The sequence below is a fragment of the Cryptomeria japonica genome, chromosome 6 (assembly GCF_030272615.1).
Source record: "Cryptomeria japonica chromosome 6, Sugi_1.0, whole genome shotgun sequence".
NCBI lineage: Eukaryota > Viridiplantae > Streptophyta > Pinopsida > Cupressales > Cupressaceae > Cryptomeria > Cryptomeria japonica.
The window spans coordinates 669,593,288-669,611,290 of NC_081410.1; the positions used below are offsets into that span (position 1 = coordinate 669,593,288).

At 36.2% G+C, this 18,003-nt stretch overlaps 1 protein-coding gene across 4 annotated transcripts in view; it reads left to right on the plus strand.

Moving 5' to 3' along the window:
* Nucleotides 1–18,003, plus strand: part of LOC131039040 (ATP-dependent DNA helicase homolog RECG, chloroplastic) — a 308,039-nt gene that overhangs the window by 90,263 nt on the left and 199,773 nt on the right. For all 4 annotated transcript variants that reach the window (XM_057971683.2, XM_057971686.2, XM_057971685.2 and 1 more), the window contains exon 9: nt 15,107–15,279. In XM_057971683.2, the coding sequence (XP_057827666.2) occupies nt 15,107–15,279 (173 nt within the window). The remainder of the gene's footprint in view (nt 1–15,106; nt 15,280–18,003) is intronic.

The following is an 18,003-nucleotide window of genomic DNA, read 5'->3' on the forward strand; positions in this document are numbered from 1 at the left end:
AATTTGATTAAGCACTTATAGAAACATTAGCAAGAAAGATAATATTGAACACAAGCTCAAGATATTTAGCACAAAGTCTCAATCCTTGAGCAATCTTCTTCTATTTCTTTCAACTTCAATTCACATATAAAAAGCATAAAGTCTTTCTTGCTGTAAATTTTAGTAGAGTTCTCTTGCTTGCTTTTCAAAAGATAAAAATTACAATAGACCCCCTCAAATATTTATAGGAGAGGAGTCTTGAGAAAAAGGTGGGAGGATCTCAACTAACTTGAGAAATTCTCTCAACCACCATGACTTATTCAACTACTAAAACTTATTCAAAATTACAAGTCCTATTCTAATTTGACTTGTAATTATTGAACTTGCAATTACAAAAATGCAAGTAATGACTTAGCTTGCAATTTACAAAATTGCTTTTACAAGTAAGCTTGCCAACAAAGAAACTACAATACTGAAATTATAATTTTGAGACTACAACTAAGTGTTGAAAAACATTACAACATGTTTGGCCATGAACCCTTCAAACTTCTAGATGATCATTTGCAGTTTATCAGGATTTGGTTTGTGAGTATTCTTCGCAACGATCATGGTTTTCACAACAACATCGCTGGAACGAAGGATTGTGATGCTGTTCTTCTCAAGAGAAGACTGGATTTCCCACAATAAGATTTGGTATTTCACCAAAGCTTGAATAAATACAACTGAAAATTGTTCATTACTCCATTCATGGTGAATCTTCATCTATAGATCTGAGAGAACTTCCTCTTTTGGCAATAATTCCCCATTCTGATCCATAACATTACAAGAGGCTTTCTCACAACAAGAAACAACATCTCGCAACGCTTCAGTGCGTAATTTCATGGCATCATTAATATCCTCAATGAGTGACTTGAGAACAAGCACTTTGTTCTCCAAAAGTTCTTCAAATTCTAGGTACATGAATCTGGAAGCTGATTTACCCAAGAATCGAGCGCTTGTACCTTTTGAGCAGTTCTTTCAACTCCTTGGATTGATTCTTTTGCATTTGACGAAGTTGAAGGATTGTCCTCTTCATTAGAAGACTTGGTGATCTTTTGAATTGCGGCAACAAGTTGCACATTTTCCTCTTCTAGCTTATCCTTCTTTGCTAGAAGTTCATTATACCGCTGCCAATGAGGCTACAAATTGTTGAGCATCATGTTTGACCACTTCATGCGTTTGTTTGCCCAACTCCACCCTTGTGATCCTGTAATCAGCAACTTGCATCTCTTCCTGTGGCTTGTCTACAATTGGCTCAACAATTTCAGCCACCTTCATCTTGTTACTATCAACTGTTACCCTTGAAATCGTCTTAGCCCTTTTGGCAACCTTGGGTTTTTATTGTTTGAGATGCTGGAAATCAAAGATGTTAAGAGAGATTTCTTGCTTCTTTCTTTTAGGTGTAAAAGAACTAAGCCATGGAGGTAGAGCCATCAATTCTCCTTGAGCAACGACTAAAAGTGAGAGAGAAGCAGTTTTTATTTGAACAATAGTCGTCATCCTAGGAGAAGTTACTGTTTGAACAAGTATAGACTGCTCATTAACCAAAGGTCCTGATGACTGCATCATGAACTCATCAAAACTAGAAGCAGAAGTATCAATTTCTGAGAAAGGGGCATATGTAGGATTATCCTCAAAGATATTCATCAAATTCTCTTGAGGATGATCAAGAGGTGGCTCTGCTGCTGAAATTGGAATGACTCTTTGAGGAGATTCACCCGCTGAAATAGGAACAATATGAACAGTGGAAAAAGCATCCACATTCGCGTCAAGAGAAGACATAGGTAATTCTAAAGGAATCTGAGGGGGAACTTCATGAGGTGACTATGAAGTAGGTGACTCGGGAGCATTATCTGATTGTAGTTCCTCCTCTGGATCTTCAACATCAATTACATGAATATGAAGCTGAGGCTTTTCTTTCCCTCGAACTGTCACTTCTTCAGGAGGAAGTACCATTGCTCTGCTAACCTTCAACTTGATTCCTGTGGTTGAAGATGATGCACCTTCCTTGTTGTCTACTTTGATTTCAGACTTGATTCCGATAGGTCCTGTAGAATCATCTTCTTTTCCAACCTTTATCTTGATAAGTCTAACACCGTTACCCTTGAGCCAATTATTGGTGTTAGCGAAGATAGGCTGAAATCTATCAAGAATGGAAGTGCATTCTTTATGCGACCATTGAATTGATGGAAGTGGTGCTTCATCAACTCTCTTTTCAACATATTTAAGATCAAGTATCTCTCCATCATCAATCATTCCTTCAGGAATGTTTACCAAGTTCAGGTCAACAATCTGCTCAAGAGTAAGTCTGCAATAATCCATCTTATGAACCTCCTTTTCTGTACGGAGATCAACCCAAATGTTTTCTATCCGATGCACATGCGTGAAGGACTTTTAGATTTTCTCCTTCATGCCTCGGTAATCAAAATCTACTCTTAGCTTGAACCTTTTGAGTTTTATTTCCTGCATTTCGATCTCCATGGCCTTGGCTTTGATGGATGTAATGAGGGAATAATGGCCAATTTTCAATGGGTTATTTGTAGAAATTTCCACTCCAACCTTATGCTTAACAGATTGTTGTGCATGAAGAACCATGATCTGTCTTCCCAACTCCATAAGAATGATCTTATCACTTGGATATCTAGGAAGCATATATGGCTGGCCGCTATAACATCCAACTCTCATGTAAGTGAAAGTTGGGAATTGAAGGAATAAGCAGCCATATTCATTCACCTTCTCCTAGGCGGCATCTGACACTCTTCTATTTTTCAATGTCTTATCAAACATGCACATATAATGACCAAAAAAGGCATCTTTGACCCTCTTGAAGTGCAATCTACTGGGTCTCAAAGGCAATTGGTCATAGTAATCCCACATTGGAATAAGTGAGCGATCATCCTTGGTAGAAAGACCAGGGAAGTTTCTGAGTGATGCTGCTATATACACCAAATATGAGTTCATGTAGAACGTCATGGTGGAAGGAATTGCTGCAAGTTGTTCACAAAGGGTATCACTGATGATTTCGCCCCAAGAGATGTGTTGAGACTGCCTTATGAGCATGATGAACTTATACATCTAGGTTCAAAAACATTAGAATGTTCTAAACCCACCCGTTGAGAAGAGTGATTGTGTCTTCGATTTCCCACTTGAAATCACTACGGTACGACTTTGCCCACCTTGTAAAAGCAGCCCGTGGCTCACTGATCCATCTATTGATATGGCGTTAGCAATCTTTTTCTCTTGAAGTATAATACTTAGCTGCACTATCATTGGAAACCTCTATATAAACAGGTGCTGGTGGTATTCTGAAAACCTTCTCAATAGTATCCGCATCGAGACGAACTATCAGTTCTCCATCATCATTCCTGATAGTTCTTGTTTCTTTGTCAAAATGATTGGTACAAGCAAGAATGGACTTAGGTTCTAGGGCAGCCACTGGAAAGGAAGAAGCATGGTGAATGTGGCTGTCCAACAGGCGCTGTATATTGCTATCCTTGGGATCCTCCACCCGTTTAACGAACTCGGACATGTCAACATGCCCTATTTCCGTATCTTTGATATGCTCCATGGGAGTGCAAATTTGGGATGGATAGATCTCATTTTGGTACTTATCATATTTATATTTCATCTTCTTTTGAGAGGAAGATGATGGTAAATCAGTCATTGAACAAGAGCCTGGCACGCTGCGACGAAGATCTAGAAGTGTCAAAGCAACATCAAGATCAACCGAATGAAACATATTTCTTCTTTTCAATGGAAAAAACTCTATCCCTCTTGAGAGGAAAATGGTGAATAAATAGGAACACTTGAAACCTGGCTTTTGGTCAATTTCGGATCTTGGGAGATGTGTTACAAGTATACAAGTGGGGCAGGACATATTCGCAATCGGGTTTTTAAAACTTGAATGCAAGTATACTTGTAATAAGAAAAATGGAAGGGTGTGTGAAAAATAGAATTTTGTCATGGAAAAGATAATGGGAATGGAATGTGTGAAAAAGGGTAATGAATAAGGAAAGAATTTTGGAAGATCATCTTCATTTTAACCTCAAGGGAATGGGAAAAACCTTCACTTGTAATCAGGTTTTTGAAACCTGAAATTGGAAAGACAAGCTTTTACAACTTTGAAACTTGAACTTTTGGCAAAAGATGATGAAGTCTTTTCAACCAAAGGGGAAAAACTCATTCTTTCATCTTACTTTAAAAACCCGAATGCAAGTAAAGAGGGAAAAACAGAAGGGGAAATACAATGCAATCCTTGAATTCTATTCAAGACTTGGATAGAAATGGGAAGATCTCTCTCAAACCCGAACTGAAACAAAAACAAAACAAACAACTATCATGATCAATCAAGGAATTTCAAAACAACAAAAATAAAATAAAGACAAAACTGAAAACAAAACATACCTTGCTTGATCAAGATGCCCTCCAAAGAGATGGAATAACTTTGAAAGAAACAATCAGCTCCTTAAATAGAAGGCAAAACAAAATCGTTGAAACCCTAGCCACGTTTTTATCAAACTTGGATTTTAACCATAATCACCAAAAACGACATGCAAGGAGGAGGAAGAATGAGTCCAAACGCCTAGCAAGGGTACGTGTTGAAGCAAGGAGAAGAAACGTTTAGGTTAGAGAAACCAAAACACCTTCCTTGATGCTGCAAAAACGGTTCCAAAGGAGATAAAACGTGGTTCAAAACCAGCAAAAATGCCTAGCAAAATGGGAAATACGTGGCACATAAACCAGCAAAAGAGGGACAAGAATCACCACGCCTCCTTCATGAATGCATTCTTCCACAAAAATCGGTTTGCAATTACTCCAAAGTTTGAACTCCATGCAGAAAAATCAGGTCGAGTTCTTGGGAAGAAAGAACAAGTTTAAAATGCAAGCAAAAGACATGAAATCGGGTTTTCAAATCCCCTTTACAAATTTTAATTTGCTTCACTTTTTAACTCATAAGGCAAAATTGGGTTTGTGAGAGAAAAGAACTTGTAATAGGGAAATAAAATCCCCTTTACAAGTTTTAATTATCTTAAAAAAAGAACTTGCCATAGGGAAATAAAATTCCCTTTACAAGTGACCAAAAACATAAAAACATGTAACAGGGAAATAAAATCCCTATTACATCTCCAAATCACTGAAGTAAGAACTTTTGAAAGAAATTACAAGTTCTTTTTAAACTTATAATTTTAAATTCACTTGTAATTTTTCCAAAAAGTTCCTACAACAACTCAAAAGATATAAAAAGAAAGGGGAAATAAAAAGTAAGTTACAAGTGACAAGTTTAAAAAAAAAGTGCACTTGTAATTGTTTTAAAATTTCCATACAACACTAAAACAAGAGAAACATAAAACTTGCAATCAAAGGAAAATTTTCCACCTGCAGTTAGGAAAAAAAAAAAACCCGAAATTGAAGAAAAAACATAGCAAACGAACTTAGAATGCGATAAAATTTGAAACGTGGATCGAGGATGAATTGAGGATTAAGGTAGTCTAAGGGCGAAACAAAATTTTGCCTCGGGAAGCGTACCTTAGAGTAAATTTTTCACTTTTAACAAAAAATTTAAAAGGGTGTCTATTTTTGTAAATACAAAAATAAGGACAACAATTCATAAGGGAGAATAGAGGTGGGGAATTTTCTTGGAAATAATTTTTAAATGTAGAAGCTGAAGATGGAGGATCTATTGATAGATCGAGATCAATGGGATGCTATTCGAGAGAATGTCTTTAGACCTATAGCTCCTACTTTGGCTGCTTGATAATATGGTATGGATTGTAAAGCCAAGGGTCTAATTAGATTGTGCTTGGCATACTCTATTTTAATCAATGTCCATGAATAATCCTCTGCAAAGAAGCTATGGTGAGATATATCAAGCCAAATCTGTAGTGCACAAATTTTTCTTGAGGAAAAAAATGTATTCCTTGAGAATGGAAGAGGGTGGATGAATTATAGACGCATTTGAAACTATTAAATATTGTGAGATTTTGCCAAGATCAAGAGGCAATGGAAAACACAAATAAGAGAGAACAAAATAGATGATAGAAATAAACTGTATTCTATTAAGATGAAAATACTGATCAACTGGATCATCAAGCGTTATTACATACAATGAATATGAGCTTGCTTATATAGAAAAGGCTATATGGATATGTGAGCACACAAACATGACATGTGGCTCAATAAGAAATAAGGGTAGGTAGGAAATAGGTGTGGGTAGGTAGGAGAAACAATATAATAGTCCACATGAGGTGGATCACCCACTGAATGTGGAGTGTAACAACAAGATCACACCATAAAAGGTGGAAATTCTCCTACACACACTATCCCAATATGGCACAAACACTTAAGTGTCTCATACCCAAACTACTATGAAATGCATTTCCTAAGTAAACTTAAGTATAGTGTAATAATATCCAAGATGAATAATTATTTACACCAACACCCCCCCTTAAGTGCAACTTAGGGGAATGCACTTAAGTCTACAATGCAACTAAGCAATGCAAGATGGGTCCCGGCTACGAGGCCATGTTAGGTACCCATGTACAAATGCAAATGCATGCAAACCAATGCAATGAAATCTTTCACAAAGCGAGGAAAAAGAGAAAAACCCAATGGGAAAAAACCCTCCCCCAAAAGAGAGATGAAAACTAGATACAAAGAACTCTCATAGAAGTATGTGAAGGACAAAACCCCATGTGAGGAAAAAGTCCCCCCCAATATGAGAGAAGAAGAAGAAGAAGGAGAAGAAGAGGAAGAAGAAGAAGAAGAAGAAGAAGAGAGACTAGGAAGCCCCCCCTCAATGTGGAATCTGCACCAATGATAGAAGCTCAGTGTATGAAGAAACTGCTCCACGAACGTCGAACCACGTTCCTCCCCTTAGGAAGAAACAAAACCAAAGGTGTATCTATGAAGTCTCCCCAATCATGAAGGGAAGAAGTAGGAAAAATACTCATGATGAAAGGAATCTCTGAAAACTGCTCAAGTGTCCCCATGTCGATGCTGAAAGATACCCCCTCCAAAGGTGGTAAACTGTGCCACATTGCTGAAAAAGGGACTCCAAGATCTAGTGGAGATGCATGTAGAACATGTCCCAAAGACTCACATGTCTCCTCAAAAGATAAAGAGACCTCCTCCAACTGCTGTACATAAGTATCCACAATCATGTCAACCTCAAAAGAATGATCATGTAGAGAATGAACAAGAGGGTCAGAGTGTGCCCTCGCAACAATCGAAGAAGGATCATCTTCATCAAAGAGAAGATGAATGTCATCAATGATGTTTCCCAAATCTGCAATGTAGGATTCCACAAACAAACCTGCAATGTCTGTCAAGTAATCATCCCACGAATTTGAAGCTGGAAGACAATGAATATCCTGCTGCGCTGAATCACATGAAGGCAAAACTATTGCACTATCCGCATCATCAGGTGCAATAGGTGATGTGATATCAATATGAGGAGATGAAATACAAGGCTCAAGAACGGGGTCACATGTGAGAATCCGCATGTTCAAGTGCCCAAAGTTCTCCTCAAAATCTGAACCATCACAAGAAGTGTGATCATCATGTGTAGAATCATCAAATGTGAAATCATCATCATCAACAAAATCTGAAAAGGAGTATAACTGAGATGCATGATCAACCACCCCAGTCGCAATGATAGCTCTAGTCTCCAAGTCTCTAATGAAAACTGACTTAGGTGTGAACTCCACAACTCTCTTAGTTGCGCCATGTGTGATTTGATAGATGGAAAGGAGATTGTTTGTCAAGTGGGGTACACAACATCTCATTGAAGGAGTTATCCCTAATGTCAATAGATCCTTTCCCAATCACATCCATGTATGTATGATTGCCCATCAAAATCTGTGGCATGGTGCAAGGCTCAAATGTAGTGAACATAGACTACGAAGATGCCATATGATGAGAAGCCCCTGAATCTAGAAGCCATCTCTCCGAATCATGACTTGTTGTAGCACAAAGAGCTTTTCCTTTTCTTGTCCCAAAAAAGTGAGTCTTCCCACTTGTAGAAGCCATGAATGCTTGCCCTTTTCCTTTTGAATGTGAGGAAGTGGAAGTTGATGAATCATCCTTCTTGTAGACATTAGGCAAATCAATGTTATGCTTTTTGAGGATATGTGTGAGCTCATCAATCTTCTTAGAATGGCAACTACGCTCCTCATGACCAAACTTTTTACAATAGGCACAAGTAGGTCTCTCCCTCTTTGGTGAGTTATCCCTCTTGGAAGAGGATGAATCTCCTTGTTGTGGAGAGGATGATGCTTTGTCCTTAGGCTTTGATTGCCGTTTCTTCTTGTTTGAGTTGTCCTTTCCTTGATTTCCTTTGTTCCCTTGATTTGCCACTAATGCTTGAGACTTAGAAGCCTTAAGAATGCCCATGCTTATCAACTTAGTTTGTTCCATCATCAACATTTCAGTGAAAGCATCAAATGTAGGCATTGTGTAGCTTGAGCCCATTGTCATCCTATGGGTTTGGAAACTAGAAACAAATGCTGCATATTCTTGTGGAAACTTGCCCATCAAGTTGAAGATTAATTGAGTATCCTTCTTATCAATGCTACAATCCTTGAGTTGTGCCCTCAACTCATTTGCCTTAGTGACATAATCTTGTATAGTATCAAAGTTCTTGGGATCTAACATGGTGAGATCACTATCAATCTGATATCCCCTAATCTCATCAACTTGACCATACAAGTCTTGAAAATTTTGCCAAGCATCCTTGATTAGAGTAGACTTCTCAATATAAAAAATGAGATTCTTTGATACATACTTTCTTAAGGTACCAATTGCCATGATATTTTTAGTGAGCCAATCCAAGTGACCAACTGGATCAACCTTAGGATCAGCGGGAGCAACAATAGTTCCATCAATATAATGAGTTAGTCCTTTTTCCACAAGTTTACTCCATGCAACAATTTTCCAAGTAGCTTAATTATGAGGAGCTAATAGATGAAACTTAGAAGATCCCATAGCAGCAAAAAGGAAGGAACACAAGAGCCCAAAGCACAAGAGACACCCCCCAAATTCACTCAATCAAAGTACCCCCCCAAAAATGATGATTTTGGCACTTTATATGTAGTGCGTGTACAATAGGCCACTTGCAAAAAATGGCAAGGTGGACTTTTGATTTTGTTTTACAACTGCCCCAATAGGCTGAGAATTACAAAGCAAAAGATCAGAAAGATAGATGTATGCAATACAAATGCCAAATTGGCCAAATAAGACCATATGATGAAAGTACAATTTATACCCAAAATTGCTGAAAACTGATAGCAGTTTATGAAAGTAGATGAAAAATTATGCACTTTAAAAAAACGGCACCTGAAAGGGAGTCCATATGAGCCCAAATGAAGCCTCCAAAGTTGTAAAAATCTGGATTTCATGATTTCTAAAAAACCTGTATCCGAAAATCCGAAAAATCCTGCAGCATTGTACATATCACGAAATTCTACCCCAAAACAAAAAAAATTGCTCGAAAAAAGGAGTGCGGATGAGTGAGATATTGCTATTTGAAAATTGCCTACAAAATTATAATTGCTGGAAAATTTCCGCCGTGGCTTCAAACCTCAAATGCCTCTACATTTGGCCTTCGAAGTTCGATTTGGATGAAACAAAAGACAAAACTGACTTTCTTGGACCTCCTCAATCCAATGGTGACCTCAGATTTGACCCATCAAGCTTCAATAATAACCTGCAATAGAAAGCTCCAAAATGCAAACGTCAAATAGCATCAAATTTCTCTCAATTGGCAAACCAATGACACTCTAATGGCTCTGATACCATGTGAGATTTTGCCAAGATCAAGAGGCAATGGAAAACACAAATAAGAGAGAACAAAATAGATGATAGAAACAAACTGTATTCTATCAAGATGAAAATACTGATCAACTGGATCATCAAGCGTTGTTACATACAATGAATATGAGCTTGCTTATATAGGCAAGGCTATATGGATATGTGAGCACACAAACATGAAATGTGGCTCAATGAGAAACTATGGTAGGTAAGAAATAGGTGTGGGTAGGTAGGAGAAACAATATAATAGTCCATATGAGGTGGATCACCCATTGAATGTGGAGTGTAACAACAAGATCACACCATAAAAGGTGGAAATTCTCCTACACACACTATCCCAATATGGCACAAACACCCAAGTGTCTCATACCCAAACTACTATGAAATGCATTTCCTAAGTAAACTTAAGTATAGTGTAATAATATCCAAGATGAATAATTATTTACACCAACAAATATTGTGGTGGCTCAATTGGCATATGTTGGTGTCAAGATAGATGAGGAGGAGAAATGTTAGAGTTTTCTTTGTTCTTTGCCTAATTTGTGGGATTCTCTTGTTATAGTTATTGGTAGTACTTTTGTTAGTTTGAAGAGTGAAGATGTGGTGGGTTCTTTTTTTTCTGAAGAGATGAGGAGGAAGGTATCCATCAGTGCCAAGGAGGACCTAAATGTTTGTGGAAGACCAAAGGAAAAAGGCGAGAAAATGAGAGCTTGACTAATCCAATTCCATGGAGAGGTCTACATCACTTGGAAAGTCCAAAGTTATTTGTTGGAATTGAGGCAAGCTTGAACACTTCCGTAAGGAATCCAATGAAAAAGAGAAGAAAAAGAAGAAATTTGATAATGATTTTGAGTTTGGGAAGGAAGATGGTGATGTGTTCATTGCAACTTTGGCCACTCATACAGGTAATGATGCATGGTTAATTGATTGAGGTGCATATTTTCATATGACCTTTACTAGAGATTGCTTTTTGAATATGAAAAATTTGATAGAGGTAAGGTGTACTTGGGTGATGATTATCATTTAAATATTGTTGGGTGTGGCAATGTTAGAATCAAGTTTCTTCATTGTAGATTAAAAAGGATTAATAGTGTGTTGCATATGTCCGGACTAGCAAAAAATTTGTTGTTTGTGAGCAAACTATTAGATGCAGGTGTGCAGGTAGTATATTTTGATGCAGGATGCAAAATGGTTAGAGCTGCTATGTTTATTGCTAGAGGTGACAAATTTGACATTTTGTAGAAGCTGGATGCATACACTGTTGAGTGTAATAGTACTTTTGTGATAAGAAAATCTGTGGATACTTCATTGGAGGTGAAGGTTTCACCTGCAGTAAATGGTCATGGCTTTTGGGTAGCTATGGGTGCTCTTTCTTTTGAATTAAATTTACTTGTAGAGAAGACTATGTTATGGTGCCAGAGACTTGGCTACACTGAAGAAAAGGATCTAAGGACCTTGAAAAATAGAAGCCTTGTTGAAGATTTGATTAGTTGTAATCTTGATTTGGATTTCTATGAGCATTGCATTTATGGAAAACAAAACTATGTTAGTTTTACTCGAGTTCTCATAAATCTTGTGGTGTGTTGAATTTTATTCATTTTGATGTGTTTGGTCCTTTAGATGTTCCTTCCATTGGAAAATCCACATATTATGTTTCATTTATTAATGAATATAGTAGAAGGACATGGATATATTTTTTAAAGAGTTAATTTAAAGTTGTTAGTCTATTTAGAATTTAAAGCAATGGTTGAGTTGCAAATTGGAAAGAAAATAAAATGATTTAGGACCGATCAATCACCAACATAAGCTAGGTTTTTCTAGAATGATGCTTCTATAGTTGGTGGCCTAGGGTTTTGTTCCATTCTTTCTTAAGATTTGTTTGAATCAGAATGCCCTAAGCTACTATCTCGTAGTTTCAACAATGAATTGTGGAGGATAGAGGTTTGATTGTAACCTTGATATGAATACTTGATGGGCTAAGAATTGTAGTTGGGCTCAACTAATAGCAAGGATATGAATCTTATTTTGAATGTAGGAGAACAATCAAGTTTACAACTCATAAATAGAATAAGATAAATGCGAGAAATGTTGCAGTAATTAGGTTTTCTAGGTTGTTACTTTTCTTGTGAAATAGAAAATAAATGTCATGGAGGAAGAAGACACTATCAATGCTTGCAGTAGTAGGTGCCCTTAGATGTGCACAAGATTCCTTTGCATTGGCAGAGTGTTTGGTGAATCAGCCGCAATCTTTTAAACCCTAGAAATGATCGTCCTTCTCTTTATTTACATATTGACACTTTAGAATTCTTTTGAACTCTTATTGGAGCTTTAGAGGGTTCATGAAATATGGAACTTTTTGAAGTGTTCTTTGCTTTCTTCTTTATTGGTGTTTTGGAGTTGGCAAGAACATTTGAATTCCAAACTTATTTCCTTAGTTGATAATTTTGAGAGTTCATGAACTATTGAACTCTCGAATGTGTTCAACAAAACATGAAAGGGTTCGACAATCTCCTTAGGAAACTGCCAAGTCTTTTATTGGAGGTTTAAACACAACAAAAACCATGAAGATTAACTTAAAGACTGATGTTAGGTTTTTAGAGGATTTGCGTGCTACTTAACTCTCTAACAAGTTAAATAAAATACAAAAGTGTTGACAATTTTCCAAGAAAATTAATAAGATTGAGGATTAAGTTAGAGAAGTTGCTAGTTCCTAAACTTGGGAAAGCCTTGACTAAGGAAGAGACATAGTAAAACCTTGAAAAACACTTAAACATTAAGTGACAATGAAATATTTGGTCATTCTTAAGGTTTGGCGAAATGTTAGGTAAAACATTGAATAAATAATCTTAAATGGTCAATCATAAATTGAAGGCAACAAAATGTTGGGCCCTGGGAAGTCCAAGTTAAAGCCCTTAAGACCATAAACATTGTCATGGCATATGCCATTTTTCATAATTTTATCACTTTTGAGCATCCTCCAAAATTCCTCCAAACCCATAAAAAAGGGCTGGACTCTCATGCTTATAAGTTTAAACAGTTTCAAAATTTAATGTGTTTTTTTCCTCTTTTTTTGTAGATCTAGCCAAGTCTACTTGTCAAGACTATTTGAGCTGGGCAAGTTTGGCAAGACTTGTTGGATACCTGAGTCAGGTGTCCCTTGGCCTTGTTTCAACTTGCTCGCCTTGGGACTTGTTAAGTCTGGCTGAGTCTTGTATCTCTAGTTTCCTTAGGTAAAATTTTGTTCTTAGCTCTCTTTCTTTTTGTGGTTGATTTGTTGCTCATTTTTTATATTCTATGCAAGCTGCTATACCTTGGGCATTGAAGAAAAGATCTAGTTGACATGCTTTAATTATTACATGTGTAATTCTTGTTTTACTTTAACCAATAGATGTTCAATTTCTTCTCAAATAAGTTGAGGACAAAGCATACTCTTGTGTTGCACAATTGTTTATGGAAGTATGTTAAGTTACAAAAATGAATATTTGATGGAGTTTTGGTAGCTGTAGAGTTGTTGCAACATCATTTCAAGACCATAGTTTGTTGTTTCAATTAGAACTAGACTTGGCAACAACACATACTAATTATATATATCTATTGTTTATGATTGTGCCATGGATTGTTTTTGCCTTTAATGGATCAGGTTTTCTATGTCATGTAAAGTATCTCTAATTCTCATTTGCTGTGTTGTGTTTTGGAATGTACTTGTTTGAAATTTTTGGTTTTTCTTGTAAAAGTGGATTCATAAATGTTCTCTTTCATGCCTTTGAAGTATTTAATGTAATTTTTTCTGTTGTTGGAGGTTTTTATGTCAAACCCAGATCGTTTTGCAACCTGATATTGCAGCACAAGCCTAAGCTGATACCTCATTAGTTGAGAACCAAGGATTGAGGGGTATTGATTTTGTTAAAGTCACTTGGGGCACAATCACGATCTCATCCTTTATTTATTGTGCCTCTAGGGGATTTGAACCTTCGTGGATGGGGTAATCAAGCAATATGCTATTACCCTCACCAATTGTGCTTATGCAATTGAACTACAATCCTTTGGCAATTACGTCTTTAGGCTATCGAGATAATAAATGAAAAGAGAGAAAGGATATGGAACTCCTGATGGTGCTCTTTTCATTGTTGCCACAATGAACAAGGAGATATGATTTTCCTCCAATTTTTATGAGTAGATACTAGCGATTTGCTTGTGGCAGATAGAAACATCAGTTCAACAATCTATATAGATGGGAGTCTTAGTTACACCTGATTATCTACACCGAGTTAATAAATAAACACAAGTTTATAAAGGATTATAATAGTGAAATGTAATATATCAGGGCCCTTTTAAATTTTTTGACATGGTTACGTATGGAATGGCTGTGTACTATTGTTTTGATTTCATCATGTGTGCATTTCTTTGATTGATATTTATGGGGCTTTCCATTCATACTGAGGCTTTGATGATATGTGGAGACCATGTATATTGCATTTGAGTGTAACAGAAGCATTCCTTGAACACTTTTGTAATATTATTTTATGTAGGTATTTTGTTGCTTACTAAGTATATCACATAGTTTGCTTGTGTTCACCTGCTTCATTTGTAGATCAAGTTACTTACAATAGATTTGTTTGTAAGTCGATCATGGGAAGTCATTCTGATTTGACCTTCAAAGGTCAAGGCCTTGTTTTCTATGATATATGAAGGAGTTTGCAGAACATGTACTTCGCTACAAATATTGTGGAGGTATTGCTGTATTTATATTTTTCAGTTTGGTGATTGTATGTAAATTCTGGTAGACATGCTGTGCATATTCTGTTGCATTTCATATAAATTATTCCTGGGCTACTGTTTTATTATCTCTTGTCTTGCTTTTCATATGTAATTCTTGTTTGTTAATTTTTTATGGTGAAGTTAATGTTGTTGACAATGGTCTATATTTTAGAGGATTAGTGCTCTTTTGAATTATGTAGGCTATATATTTTCTATTGGAGTTGAGTCGAGCATACCCTTTGTCTTTGTTACTTTTTGTAATGAATTACAGTCCCATAAACTATTTATTGGCTGTTATTGGATGTTAACAAACGTTTCATTTGACTCTGTGATATTTTGTTCAGAGAAATAGTATGAGTCATATTTTGTTGTAAGATATCACCGTTAACATTTGTATTTTTAGAAATAACTTCAGACCTTTGTTGGAGTTTAGAAGGAAAAAGTTCAAGGTCAGAATAAGTATCTGCATTTGAGGAAATAGAAAATTTAATCCTATCTAATGAATGGACATTTTGGCAGTCAGGTCATGGCTTTAAAAGAAGAAGATCATTTTGAAATGCAGCATTACATACTTGACATTCTAGAAGGGGAGATAGATCTTGAAAGACAAGAACCTTATGAAAAAGAGAAGATTTATCCTATTTATCCATCAAAAGGCACTTTAGATCGAAAATATATTGGAGACCGCATTAAGAGGTGGGATTTGTTCTAAAACCCTTATGTAAATATAAACAACTATATATTGATTTGTATTTCACCTCAAGAGATAAAGTTGGGTAGCAATCATATAAGGTCGACAAATTTATACAAATTGTATGAGTTTTGTATGAAGTTCACAATAATTTAATCTTCTCCATGTTCCAATGTTGTACTTTAATTTAAAATATCATGCATCAAATAAAATTCCCGAATCCATCCATTTAATTTCAGACAGAAAAGTAAGAATGCAGCTTGCCTTGGATTAGAAATTCTATTTTGTAGAAAGTAAAAGCAAGGATCATTATGTCTTTTTCAGGGAAGGAGAGATTTTCTTATTTGCTATTATATTTAGATATTGATCCTCCTTCTGTCTAGGAGTTTTTTTGTTTATTTGATCTTAGTTCTAGAGCCGAAAACATCTTCCTTCCTGTATGATTTGGATTCAATTGGCACTTTGGGTGGACAGCAATCTGAATAATGAAATCAAACATGTTCTAACCTAAGTTGGTTTGTGCACGGATTTGAGTATGGCTGTAAGGTTTGGATATGGTGTTTTAAATATATTTTTTAATCTGGGTTTTGTACAGCTTTTGTATGGCTGTACCAAAAGCATATGAAGTGTTAAAATAGAAATCATCTTTTAAGAAAGTAAAAAGCAAAGGGATTGTAAGCTTTTTTAAAGTCAGATTTACTTATTTGGTAATTATTTTGCTATTGATTGTTGTTTTGTATGAGAGTTCTTTTTAACATAGTTCCAAAGAGTTTTGGAATAGGGTGATGGGAGACATGGGGATCAATTTCAAGGGTAAGGGCGACTACGTATAAAATTTTGGGGACATCATCACAATTATAATATGCTATATAAAAAATTAGTTATAAAAAAATGTGAAAGAATTTGCATTTTATCTTTTATGTAAAGCTAACTGGTAAACATGAATCAATTAAATGCATTGAAAATTTGAAATATTATATATTATTATATTAAATTACAATATCATGATTACAGTTGGTTAATGATACTGTAATCTAATCATCCTCCTCAAACTCCTCATTGCTAGGTGGCAGGCCTATAACAATTGTACCCCTCTAGCTGAGGCTACTTCCTATGGACACCAAACAACCTTGCTTATGCAACCTGATCCTTATCAATCTGCATTGGCTCCTTTGGGTCTACATGCCATCATGTTGCTGGTCTCTTTTTGCATGCAAGCGTTTTGTGGTCCATGATATGCAAGGCACTATGTATAGCCACATTTATCTTTTCTTTTTGAGAGGTAAGCGTGTTTGTCTTGATAGAGTGGATGAAGCTCTATTTAGACCAGTTCCTCTCAACACTAGGAACTACAAACTTGTTACAAGAGATAAACTAGTGTGTTTATCAGTGATCGAGGCACATGCAAATACCATAGGATTGGATCTTGCTGTGCCATGTCTCCCTACCCATTTCCCTATCCAACTTTACCTCTACTTCATAGCGCTTGAGTGTAGTTGATTTGGTCCACTCATGATGGATGGTGGGGCCCTTATTTGCACTATACATCTTTTGAATTGTTTTTATAAATTCTCTCTTCACTTGAATTTTAGCTATAGGGACAACTTAACTAGGCCTTTGCATATACTACTTTGGGTTCGATGTATAGGCAACTATGTGCAAGGGAGTGTTGATCATCTTTTCCCTCCATTGAATGATAGGCACATTTGCTTATTATAGAATTGCAAGGTGGGGTCTCTATTTTATACAATGACCTTCAGTTGGCCAAGCATGTTGTTAGTGCACTCATATACCTCCCAAAGGTTTGGAGCACTTGATTCCCCATATCATATCATTTTGAAATTTAGAGTCACGAGAGAGATGATGTATTTGGCATCAACCCAATGAATGTTTGTAATGAACCTTTGCTGTACCTGCCTCGGCTTCCTGATAATTAGGGCCTGCTCTATCCACTGAAGGTTGGATTTAGGGCCACAAAAGGATTTACGGTTTCCTGCAACATTTAGATATTTCATTTTTATATGTCAGCAGTAATATTAGATCAGTGGCATAATTATTGCAGCACAAAATACATACACGACCCATTCTAGATTTTGAGGACTTTCCAGGTTGACTGGGCTACCCATCCAGACCCATCCCGTCTCTTAGGGCTAATAGGGCCACCTAAGGATGGGCCCAACATACCCCTGGCTTGCACTCTTTATCTTGAATGTACTAACAAACAGAGGATATCGGGAAGATAATAAATGCCTACAGAAAACATAGATTCATGACTATATTCCTTGGTTAACATTTATCCATTATATATAAATTTGTATGGATTAATTCATTATATTTGTGCCTAGTTGCAGAAACATGACTATCATTAATTAGTATTCCTTTTCTTTACTTATTAGTTGTGTCTAAGAATGAATGAATTATTTTTTATTCTTCTGTCTGTCACTAAATGTATTTTAATGCAGCATACTAAACCTGATATTGCAGGTTACCTATCTGGCCTGAAGATTAAGTTCATTTTACCCTTTTGTACATTACAGATGTGCTTAGTTCATTTGGCAAGACATTTTTAGGCATGGAACCGATTTAGCAATTAATTTGGGCCACTAGTTAAATTATATTCATTACTATTATATGAGGAATGAAAGCAGATTTAATACAACTTGCACAGAGACATACTTCATCATTTCGACATTTAAGCGGTTTGGCTTGGGGACATACCAGCCTGCTGG